At 30.4% G+C, this 12,743-nt stretch overlaps 2 protein-coding genes across 2 annotated transcripts; both read left to right on the forward strand.

Annotated features, from left to right (window-relative positions):
• Window positions 1-2,929: 2,929 nt before the first annotated feature.
• On the forward strand, window positions 2,930-4,153 carry LOC110636743 (ethylene-responsive transcription factor 6). The gene has a single exon (XM_021786570.2). The coding sequence runs from the start codon at window positions 3,015-3,017 to the stop codon at window positions 4,050-4,052; it is 1,038 nt and encodes a 345-aa protein (XP_021642262.2). The 5' UTR covers window positions 2,930-3,014; the 3' UTR covers window positions 4,053-4,153.
• A 4,087-nt stretch (window positions 4,154-8,240) lies between these two features.
• On the forward strand, window positions 8,241-9,598 carry LOC110634457 (ethylene-responsive transcription factor 5). Its single transcript, XM_021783464.2, has one exon. The coding sequence runs from the start codon at window positions 8,300-8,302 to the stop codon at window positions 9,326-9,328; it is 1,029 nt and encodes a 342-aa protein (XP_021639156.2). The 5' UTR covers window positions 8,241-8,299; the 3' UTR covers window positions 9,329-9,598.
• The last annotated feature ends 3,145 nt before the right edge of the window (window positions 9,599-12,743 follow it).

Consider the following 12,743-nt stretch of genomic DNA (forward strand, 5'->3'; position numbering starts at 1 on the left):
TAGTGGGCTTTTTGGGCTTTGGTTGGTTGCGGGCCCATTCTGGTGAAGTGGGTTCTCAACCTGCAAAACAAACAAACGACACAAGTTAGAACACAAGGATGGGGGTTGTGCCAGAAGTTGTGAAATAATCTGCCCAAATTTTGCCCAGTGAACATAAGCGACGACACAGCCAAAATCGGTTATGTCGCAGGCTGTGAAATAATCTGCCCAAAATGTGCCCAGTGAACACAAGCGACAACACAACCAAAATCGGTTATGCCGCAGGTTATGAAATAATCTGCCCAAAATGTGCCCAGTGAACACAAGCGACGACACAACCAAAATCGGTTATGCCGCAGGTTGTGAAATCTGCTGCCCAAATTTGACAAAATTTCATAGTACCTGAAAAATGAAAACAAATTAGATTTCAAATGATTAGACCTTCATAACATGAATTCTTATTGTTCAACTTGTTATGTTCATCAAATACTCATAAAAAATAATTTTTTCAAAGCACCAATTCACACATCCACATTCAAATAATTTTCTTTTTAAACAAAGATGTCAAAGTTTGGAAAAATTTTCTCTTAAAATTAACAAAAATGGCAATGAGTTCAGCAATATCCACCAGCAAATACTCAACAATAGAAAGATGAAAATTATAAGTGAACAAATTTAAAACTAAAATTTAAAGCTAGAACTAAAACAAAAAAAAATTTTATGCTCATTTGCTTACAATGAATTGTATCCCATCTGTACAAGAAAATTAGAACAATATCAAACTCTGAATAAGGAGTATAGAAAAACTTAAAACAAATATATATGAAATAAATAAAGAATCAATGAAAAATTGTGGGTTATACCCAAAAGTGCTAAGTTTAGGTCTTTAGCTTGACCTTACTCACTCAAAATTTTATGGAGAATGAAAGAGATAGCAGGTTGCTATCTTCTCAATTGGCTCACCAATTGAATAATGCCTCAACCTTTGCCCATTTACCTTGAAGTTACCAGATTTTTCACCAAAAATTTCCACAGCACCATTAGGGAAAACTTTTACAATTTTAAATGGACCGGACCACCTTGATTTTAATTTTCCTGGAAAAAATTTTAACCTTGAATTGAATAAGAGAACCAAATCTCCTTCTTTAAAGTCTTTTTGCTTGATGTGCTTATCATGCCATTTTTTAGTTCTTTCTTTATAGATCCTAGCATTTTCATAAGCATCAAGTCTAAATTCTTCTAATTCATCAAGTTGCAAAAGTCTTTTGTGTCCAGCAGCTTGTAAATCAAAATTGATTGCTCTTATGGCCCAATAAGCTTTATGTTCTAACTCTACGGGCAAATGGCATGATTTTCCAAAAACTAACCTATAAGGTGTAGTTCCTATGGGGGTTTTAAAGGCTGTTCTATATGCCCAAAGAGTGTCATCTAATTTAAGGGACCAATCTTTTCTAGACTTGTTGACAGTTTTCTCCAAGATTTGCTTAATTTCTCTATTTGTGATTTCTACTTGGCCATTTGTTTGAGGGTGATATGGTGTGGCAATTCTATGCTTTACCCCATATTTTCTCATCAATTTTTCAAATTGGTTGTTGCAAAAATGGCTACCACCATCACTGATTATGGCACGTGGGGCACCAAATCTGGTCAAAACAAATTTTTTCAGAAATTTCACCACAACTTTTGCATCATTGGTAGGTGTAGCAATAACTTCTACCCATTTAGATACATAGTCCATCCCTATCGAGATATATTTATTTCCATAAGAAGATGGAAATGGCCCCATGAAATCAATTCCCCACACGTCAAACAATTCAACTTCTAATATGGACTGTTGGGGCATCTCATCTCTCTTAGAAATATTGCCTACCCTTTAGTACCTGTCACACTTGCTTACAAAATCTCTCACATGTTTAAACATATTAGGCCAATAGAAACCTGATGTCAAGACTTTTTCAATAGTTTTTGAGACACTAAAATGATCACCATATTCAGAGGAATGATAATAATAAATAATATCATTTATTTTTTCCTCTAGTATACATGATCGAGGAGCTAATTTTGGGGCTGCTTAGATTAATAATTCACATTTTGCTGGACACTCCAGAACTAGAATCTTTTAATAATTCTAATGATAAAAAAATAAATAAATAAAGAATTCTATATGACCAAATCATAAAATACTTCCAAAGAACCTTTCCTAGTGCAATGTATTAGTTATAACCAAATACTTTAATCCATTTCTTCAACAGTTTAACAAAGCGTTTCCTAATTAAAGCCTATTTGGTATTGACAGTTGAAATTATTGTTAAAAAATTATTTTTTTAAAATATGTTAGTTAAATAGTATTAAAAAATAATTAAAAATTAAATTTGATCAATTTTAATTATAAAAATAATAAAATTATTTTTTTTAAATTATTTTTTTTAACAACATCTAAAATAATATTTTATTTAAAAAAATAATTTTAAACTCTAAAATTCAATACTAAATAAGACTTAAATGTCTTAATAAATTTACTCAGCCAATCGTATCTCATGTTCTACACAAAATTGCTCTGTTGGAAGTAACCAGGAAAAGTAGAAATAAATCCAACGACCAAATTTATAAGATAAATTATAAAATATATTTTGTGCCCTTAAAAATAATACACCATAAATTTATATAAAAATAATTATATAATAAAAATAAAAAATTAAGACCCATTAATTTACCGGTGACGGGCATATATATGGAGTGTAGTTAATAATTTGTCAATTTATAATAAAATTCAAAATGAATAATAAGACACACTACCTGAGTACACCAGCCGTCCGATTCATTCCTTAAAATCATCCAATGGTTTGCTTGGAAACCGAAAAAGCTGAGGTTGCTTCCTTCCTGGGTCAGAGAAGCTCCGTTGAAAAGTCGTGTTCAGCTCTCCATCCTATATATATACCCTCCCTTCTCACTACATCTTCCACTCTCATCCTTCCTCAACCATTTCAGAACATCATCTCCTCCATTCATATATATTCTTTGAAGCGGTCTTGGAAATGGCGACGCAGGCCCAAGTAGCATCTGCTTTGGAGATCATCGAACAGCATTTACTTGGTGATCTTCTCTCACCTGTTGGTATCTCTTGTTCCTCTTCTGCTTCTACCACCTCTCTAATTGATAATGTAAACATGGAGCTTTCCAGCTCTCAGTCTGTGTCTGACTGCTCCCGGGCTTCCAGCTCTGACTCTGCCTTCTCAATTGATGATTACTTTAACTTTGACAATATTGATGATGATTTTTTTGAATTCGAAGCTAAACCTCAAATCATCCCTCTCACTACCGCAAAATCCAGTGATTCAACCTCCAGTTTTGAATTTGATTCAAAACCTCAACTTTTCTCTCAACCAAGTAACGAGTTCTTCGACTTTGAATCAAAACCTCAAATCCAAGTTCTAGAGAATTTCGGATTTGAATCAAAACCGCTTTCTCAACCCAATGATGATTTCTTCAACTTCGAATCAAAGCCTCAAGTAGCTTCTGCAAGTTCAAGCTCTCAAGTAAATCGAAAGCCATCTCTGAAAATTTCAGTCCCTAAAAAAACCGAATGGATTCAATTTGCTAACCCGAACCAACAATCGGACCAAATCAACTTAGCTGTTGAAGGGAAAAGGTATTATAGAGGAGTCCGACAGAGGCCGTGGGGCAAATATGCAGCGGAGATCCGAGATCCGAACCGGAAGGGCTCACGTGTATGGCTTGGGACCTTCGACACGGCTATCGAAGCCGCCAAAGCCTACGATCGAGCAGCGTTCAAGCTGCGCGGCTCCAAGGCCATTCTCAACTTTCCTTTGGAAGCTGGGAAGTTGAACACATGCGTCAACGACAGAAACGAACGGAAACGACCCAGAGAAAGCGAGATTGTAGAGGGAGAAACGAAGAAGGTGGTGAAGATAGAAGAAGCGGAGAGGGATGTTGCGTTGACGCCGTCGAGCTGGACGGCGGTTTGGGATTGTGTTGATTTGAAAGGGACAATGCCGTTGTCTCCATTGTCTCCCCATCCAGCGTTAGGATATCCTCAGCTTATGGTTATATGAGTAGCAGCTTTTTTCTTTTTTCAACATATTAGAGTTTTTGATCTTGCAGTGTTGATAATTGATAACATAATTTTTAATAAATAACTATCTGATTTTCTCCATCCTAATCCCTTTGACAACCTTTTTCATGATTGAGTTTTGTTAATTCAAGGAATTATATTTTGTAGCACATGCTCTTCTTATACAAAATTATTCGTTCACTCTTTATTAATATGAAAAAAAAAAAAAGTAAAATTTGCGTTTAAGAAGCATTAAGCCAAGATTAATCCATCAACATGTAATCCTCTTTCATTTAATTGTTTGTGTCTATCTCTCAACCAAAAAAATATATATATATATATATATATATATATATATATATATAATCTTCAGTGAAAATAAAAAGTAAGGCTAAGTATTTTGTTATAATCCTAATTAAAATTCGTGAGTGAATTGAACGTTCCTAATAACTGATCTTTCAGAATTTTATATTGTTTATGATAAGCATGTGCATATGAATTATAAGAAAATAAATATTTTATTAAAATTATTATAATTCTAATAAGCATTGAGTCATGTATGTCTATTTCTTAACAAAAAAAATTCAACTGTCAAGATTTTTTAAATATAACTACACATATTAACTATTTATTTTTGTCAGTTTTATCATTTTTTTTCAATTCATTTTATTTTTTTTAATTTTATTATTAACTAAATTCAATTATTACATTTAGTTCAAGCTCAAATTTCACAAATAAAATTTTTAATATTTTTAACATAATTTTTATTTTTTGAATATATATCTATATAAACACACATACTGTCCATTGTCAATCAGCCAGTGCATGTATACCGTAAATATTGAATCATTAAAGATTTTTGAAGGGGAAAAAAAATTGATATGGTTGCTTGCGTCCTCTATTTGATCACCCAAAACGTACCATAGACATCTTGTTCAAACCCATTCAATTAATAGTTAAACACTCATTAAAAAATAATTTAACCATAATTAAAAATAAATGATTTTGCATGGCTACATATAATAAGAGTCGGTTTTACTGCATTTGGTGATGGTTGCTAGAAATTTACGTCATGTAAACGCAGACATTACATATATCCACGCCATGACATGCAATCTCTTACTCGAATATTATTATTATTTTTTAAAAAGCGTGTAAGTATTAATCTGATGATGATAAAAGCATTTGTAATATGAAATTAACATGAATTAACTCAATGTGTAGGCGTCATCTATTTGTCAATAAAATAATAATTTAATAATCGAATACAATACAAAAAGCCAATAATAATTTAAATTTTAGTAATTACCGTGCGTCATTTCATTTGAATAGCAAAGCCGTCTTTTTTTTTTATTTGTTATATTCTTCTATTTACTTGTTTTATACACGTAGTTTCAATGATCTCAATTTCTTATATATATATATATATATATATATATATATATATATATATTCATTGTTCAAACTATACGTATGGATCATTTTGACTGAACAAGTTTGAATATATCTAGCTTTTTTAGCCACTGCCTGTTAATTTCTTGTGTGCTGTGGTCAGCTTCTATAGTTCTTTTCCAGAAACGTGTCTTTGCTCACTTCATGACTTTACCATATCTATATATAATTTTAAATTTTTTTTTTTCAATATTGGGTATTAGAGGACATTTTTGATAAAATGATATTAAATACATAAAAATATAAAACCCTATTTTTCTTCACTTATATAATAAGTTTGAATCATTTGTATTATACCAGCTTGTATATTAGATAATAGAAAGATAAAAAATTCTTACATTGTTGAATTATATAAAAATCAAAAAGTGAAATATATATATATATTATCTGTAGATTTCAGATTTTATTGTATTCTAAAGGTATATTATTATAATCTTACAATAATCTAGTGCGAGAAATTAATACTTTAAATATAGTGATTCATCGCGCTTCTAAACCTATTCTACACACACTATCTCAATAATTTGATAATTATTAGGTTATGTGAAAGTCAAAGATTACAAAAAGCCCTTAATATAGAATATTAATGGAGTTTTAATTTTTCACATTGATTTAGAATAAGGTGTTTAAGCTACATATAAGATATGAACAAATCTTCTCTTTTTGAATTAATTTTTAGAGTGAAATTAGACTTACTTTATTTTTTCTATATTATATCAAAATTTACCCATATTTATTTATAAACTTCACGCTCCAAAAGTTCATGTGTGGGCGTAAGAGGGTATATAATCTTATATTAATTTAAAATAAGGTATTTAAGTTATACATAAAATTTTAATAAATCTTCTACTATTAAATTAATTTTTTAAATGAAATTAGATTTGATACTTTCATTTACAAGTTTCTTTATTTTTTTGTACGATTCTTAAATTTCTAAAAGTAGTAAGTACTACTATGACTTCACATTGAATTGCTCCAAGTATTGCAAGCAATTCCCATTTTATCTAATTAAGAAAACAATATTTGTACATAGTTCAAACTCAGATTTGCATGGCTACTAATTTTATCATTATATTGAGTAAATATTATTGAATGATATAGTATTAAGAAAAATACGAAATTCCCATCTGAATCGTCTAAGTCTTGCAATGCCAAACAAACGAGTCTCTGTATTCCAGAAGAAAACAAATGGGTCGTCCCCTATATGACTTTTCGCTTCTCCCTCTAATGATATATCCATTCGTTGATTAATTTATTGGAGTTTTTTTGTAAGACTTTCAGCAAAAGAAAAGATAAATATAATTAATGCTTGTAAGAGACATCTAGATATGTGGCTTCTGAACTTTCTTATGTCATTTTGAGTTATCATTTTATTTTGAGTTTTGATGAATAATTCAATGTTGAAAAACTCTTTCCCATGTCATGTCTCTCATTTATGTCGCCTTTGTCAATCGATACGACACCTTTGTTTTTTTATGGACAGTTAAGAAATTTATTGCTAACCGTCTAGAAATTTATGGGTCATCTTTACTTAATTCTAATTTTTTGAAAAAAAAAATTATTTTTCCTTTTTTAATAAGGTTGCAGTTTTTAAATATATATTTGAGTCTCCATTAATATTATTGATGTCAAGTAAGTATTATCGATTGAAAATGCTCTAATATTATTTTTTAAAAATAAATTAAGTGTAATATATTTAAAAAATAACTCAGTATGAATAAGAAAAGAACATCTAAAATTTTATAAAAAAAACACATTGCAAATTAATGTGGGGTATTGACAGATTTTGATATAGTAATTAAAATCGATATCTTGAGATTAAGAAATCTCAAGTTTGATTGGTTTATGATTATTTATACTATTTTTTTTTTTATTTATTACATTTGTTGATTTATTTATCCATATAAAAATATTTTTTAATATATTTTATAACCAAAAAAAAAAAGTTTCAAACTAGCTTTCAATTTGGGTTCCTATAAACAAAGAAAACGACCTTGGTTTATATCAGAAAAATCATATGTATCTCGAAAATTTGACTAAATCCCTTTATCTCACATAATGGATAAAGAAAGGAGATGATAATATGTGTTTTAAAAATTTATAAAAAATAATTATTATATTTAATAAAAATAATTAATTAATATGTATTAATTTTTTCAAAATAATAAACAATTGTAAAAAAAAAAAATGAGAGAGAGAGTAAATTTTTTATTTATATATCATAGGCATAGAAATCATTTTTTGTTATTTATTTATTTTTTATTAAGATTGAACACACATTTAAATTAAAAATAAAATAAAATTACTGTTAAAATTATAATAATTTTAACGTGATTTTTATTTTTATGAATAGAAAAACAATATTTTATTTTTAATGTTTTTAGTGTCTGCCATTGTCCTTCATTATTGGTGACCTGTTGAATTTGAAGGCTGAACGTTAACCCACATCACATGGGCGATCAATGCTCCCTGCCAACGCTAATGCGCTTCTTTAGACTCATCCGCAGAAGTTTCTTTATGGTGCATTTATGTCATTTCGTTTTTATGATTGTCTTTATGTTTGACCATTAGATAAAATAGATGTCATGATGCAATGATGAGATCAACCACAGAGAAACCTCTCACTCCAAATAGGAAGCAAGTGAGAAACATCTCGCCAGGGGGAGGGATGCTTCTTTAGACGCTCGATGGTCATAGAATTCGTTGCGGGGCATTCCTTTAAATACCCTTTGTCACTCCATCTTCCACTCAAAACACTCAACTCTTCCTCTTAAAAAGATTTCAACTGATACTCAAATGGCTGCAGCAACTCAACTAGCATCTGCCTTGGACCTCATCAAACAACATTTGCTCGGCGATCTCCTTTCACCTGTTGCTTCATCTTCTACCGCTACCTCTTCTCTAACCACCATCCATCTCCCAAGTTCTCACTGTGAGTCTGAATGCTCCCAGACTTCCACCTCTGATTCTGCCATCTCAATTTCTGATTACTTTATTGATGATTGTTTTTTCGAATTCGAAGCTAAACCTCAAATTATCGATCTCACTACCCCAAAATCTAGTGATTCAACCACTAGTTTTAAATTTGATTCTAAATCTCAACTTGTCTCTCAATTAAGTAACGACTTCGTCAAATTCGAATCCAATCTTCAAATCCCTCAGAATTTTGGAATTGAATCCACTAACGATTTCTTTGATTTTGAATCAAAGCCTCAAACTCATCCTCTAGATTCAAGCTTTCGAACAAGTCGAAAGTCGTCCTTGAAGATTTCACTCCCTAACAAAAACGAGAGGATTCCATTCGCTAGACCGACTCAGAAACCAGTGAATAGCAACTTAGGAGTTGCTGCTGTTGAAGAGAAAAAGCATTACAGAGGAGTCCGACAGAGGCCGTGGGGCAAATATGCAGCAGAGATCCGAGACCCGAACCAGAAAGGCACCCGTTTGTGGCTCGGAACTTTCGACACAGCTATCGAAGCCGCCAAAGCCTATGATCGAGCCGCATTCAAGCTGCGCGGCTCCAAAGCCATACTCAACTTCCCTCTGGAAGCTGGGAAGTTGATTACACGCGCAGATGAGGGAAATGATATTGATACACGAACAAATGAGGGAAACGAACGGAAACGAACAAGAGAAACTAGGACTGTAGAGAGAGAAGCTAAGAAAATGACGAAAAGAGAAGAACCCGAGAGGGATGTTGCATTGACGCCGTCAAGCTGGACGGCGAATTGGTATAGTGGGGATTTGAATTGTAAAGGGGTTTTAAATGCGGTACCGTTATCTCCGCATCCGCAGTTAGGATGTCCACAGCTTATGGTTATATGAGAACAGAGCTTCCAGCAAATTAGAATGAGTTTTCGGACAAGCGTATATAGTGACGTCCTGTTGAATTGCTCTTGTACGTTACAGCTAGAATTGCTCATACGCAACAAAACTCCTCTGCATGTTTGGCATTCCCCTCCACGGGAGGTGCCATCTTTCTTGTTTATCAACTCTACTTTTGGAATTGGAATTCTCTTTAGTAGAAGATAGTGATAGTTCTTGTGGCTTGTAGGTTTTTGACATTTGAAAAAGAAAATAGAATTAATTGCTGAATGTCTGAATTTTTTTCTTTTTGATTCATTCCTATTAAAACTCAAACTCAATCTCAAGACTCTATAATCCTGAAGTTGAAAATAACTCTAATATTTTTAAATTACAATTTAGTATTTCAATTATTTAAAATTTTCAATCTCATCCTCTTTTTTTTTCTCTATCTTCTATCAAGTTCTTTTCAGTCTCTCGTCAACTTTTTGGGTTGATCATTGGTGGATGTTTTCATTGATAGTCCCCTTTTTATTCTTTTACTTTTTCATTTATTTCTTAATATATTAGAAGAAATTATTATTTATTTTTTGTAATTTAACGAACCTAACCACTTAATTTTTATATTTTAAAAAATATATTATTTAATCCCTATAAAAATTTTTATTAAATTATTTAGTCTATTCATTAAATTTTATGTTACCCATATTATTCGCATTACTATTTAGTCTCTCTATTTTAAAGAAATTAATTAATTAATCCTTGTATTTTAAAAAAATAATACTATTCAGTCGTTCTATTTTAGTGAAATTAATTTATTAGTTTATGTATTTTGAAAAATATATTTTTAGATAAAAATAGAAATTTTGTTAGATTAAATCTTAATTTATATATCATTTTTTAAATTTTTAATTTTTTTGGACATCATTTTTATGTTTTCTCTACTTAAAAATAATTTTTCTTTATTATTTAGAAATTTAAAGAAACTGATTAACTTTTTTGTGTAGACGATTTACACCATTTTTATTGACATATGAAAAAAAAGAGAGAATAAGGGGGAGAAAAATATGATTTGGAGGAAAAAAATATGGAGAGATAAATAAAAAATGATAAAAAAGAAATGACAGAGAGAAAATTAGAATAATTTAGGTAAAAAAAATAATCGTGAAACTAAATAGTTAACAGAGTTAAATTATAGGAATTAACTAATGTGTTTTTTTAAAATATAAGGATTAATTAATTAGTTTCATGAAAATAGAGAGACTAAATAGTAAGTTGACTGATATTGATTAATAAAAAATTTGATGAAGGATTTAAATAGTTTAACGAAAGTTTATAAAATGACTAAATAGTATATTTTTTAAAATATAGGGATAAAATAGTTAATTTTATTAATATATAAAAATTAAATAATAATTTTTCTAATATATTATTATTGTCAATAATTTTTAGATTAATATCCTTTTGAACTGAATCTGCAGAGTTATCTTTCAATGGTGTGGAGTTCTTAAGCATAGTAATGTAATTAGAGTAGGAGTGTAATATATTATTATTATTATATAAGTAATTTTTCTTAATTTTTTTTGTTTAAAATTATAATCCTATGAAATTTTATACTTAATATTTATGTTCTATAAAGTTCTCTTTAAAATAAAAAGGTTATAATTATATTTATACATAACATAAACCTGAAAATAAAAAGGAAGTAGTCAAAATCTTGATTATTGATAATGGCGGTCATACGGTGGAGCTATGGTTTGACATTTCAAAATGAAGTTTGTAAATTAATCAATTAACAACTCTCATAAATTTTGCAACTGTCACTATCGTCCCAACCGTTGCACAATGTTGTTTCAAACTTACAGAGCTTTGAATTTGAGCGTTCAAATCAAAGTTCATGCCTCGTGGCTTCAGGATTTTGACTTTATATGCAGCATCTTTAATTTCATCTTTTGATTACTGCTGTTTTCAAATCTGTTTCTGCAGGCTTCACCCATTTCTCAGTCTCACACCTCATAATATTTATAATAACCACTCAGTGTTATCCATGTAAATCAATTAAGCGTCTGTCAAAGGAAAGAGTGCTAATCACTTAATTTAATTATTATTATTTTTTTCATATAGTTGAGAATTATGAAAATGAAGTATATAATTCGTAGGCCAGCTTCTTACGATCATGGGGTTTGACTTCTTATGATCACATTCAAAGAATCAAACACCCTGAGATCATATATATATATATATATATGATCCCAGTAATTAAGCAGGAGCGCAGCAGCAATCACACACCAAAGTCTAAAAGAAAGATATCAGCGTGATCTTTGGCAAATAAAGAATGTCATTAATCACAAATATTTTCAATGTTTGATATAATAATCAATCTTTTGAATGCTTTTAATTAAAAAAAGAAAAAAAAAAGAAATTTCCTTGTGAATATATAGTCAAAGTTCATGCTATCCTAATTAACCAATTAAACGAGTCTCTGGTTTAGCAGTGGAAAACAAATGAACTGGTCTTTCTCTAATGACTTGTTCTCATATCTATCCATTTGTTTCTTGTAGTTTTCTATGACTTGTGATTTGTGCTTACGTGAAGAGTGAAAAGACCATCTGCAAACACATTAAACCTTTTTGTTTTTTCGTAGGGTACACTATACCTGTTCTCACCTAGGTTTTTTTTTTTTTTAAACATTTTTCTTTAAAAAATATGAGAATTATATTTCAAATTTAACTTTATAATTATAGGGATAAAAAAGTAATTTTATAATTTTTTAAATCACTTTCTCTCTAAAATGAAGAGAAAATAAATAGTAAAAATATTTATTATTTTCTATCTTTATTTTCTATTCTTTTTAATTTTTCTCATTTCTAAATAAGAGAATAGAGAAAATATATTTATTTTCTTTCATAATTTTCTTTCCTCTCTTGTTCTCCTCCAATTCAATAATAACCCAAGTAACCGCCCCAATGCCGGAACGAAGAGAAACAGCAAAACAACTTTGAAGCCGACAAAGGGAGGAGGTGGAGGACCTCTTTAACGTCTCAAATGCACTTTCGAGTCGGCCATTAACTATTGGCATTTTGACCTCACAAGATATCACCGCTGGATCTACACCCTTACGCCTTTAACAAGGGATGAAGCGACTGCTCTATCAACTCTCCAGCAATGTGCAAAGAGACACAACCACAAGCATAAGAAAGAGAAAAACAACAAGCATAACTTAAATCAATGGTAGCCACAAGTACCCCTCAACGTTTAAGCCCAGTTACTAAAAAATTTCGAAACTACTATTTACAATTCACCATTGTGGAGAAGGAACCCACTCATTGGGTAGGAAGAGGCAAAGATGCCTTTCCCTATTTGGAAAAGCAGAAGAAAACCATCTAAAAAAACAAATTTAAAAATCTGAAACCCTAAGAAAAAACTCAAAAAAATG

This window comes from Hevea brasiliensis, chromosome 16 (genome assembly GCF_030052815.1).
Source record: "Hevea brasiliensis isolate MT/VB/25A 57/8 chromosome 16, ASM3005281v1, whole genome shotgun sequence".
NCBI classification, from domain to species: Eukaryota; Viridiplantae; Streptophyta; class Magnoliopsida; order Malpighiales; family Euphorbiaceae; genus Hevea; species Hevea brasiliensis.

What these genes read in the sequence shown, in the direction of transcription:
- LOC110634457 (XM_021783464.2), top strand. Translation starts at nt 8,300, where the DNA reads ATGGCTGCAGCAACTCAACTAGCATCTGCCTTGGACCTCATCAAACAA.
- LOC110636743 (XM_021786570.2), top strand. Translation starts at nt 3,015, where the DNA reads ATGGCGACGCAGGCCCAAGTAGCATCTGCTTTGGAGATCATCGAACAG.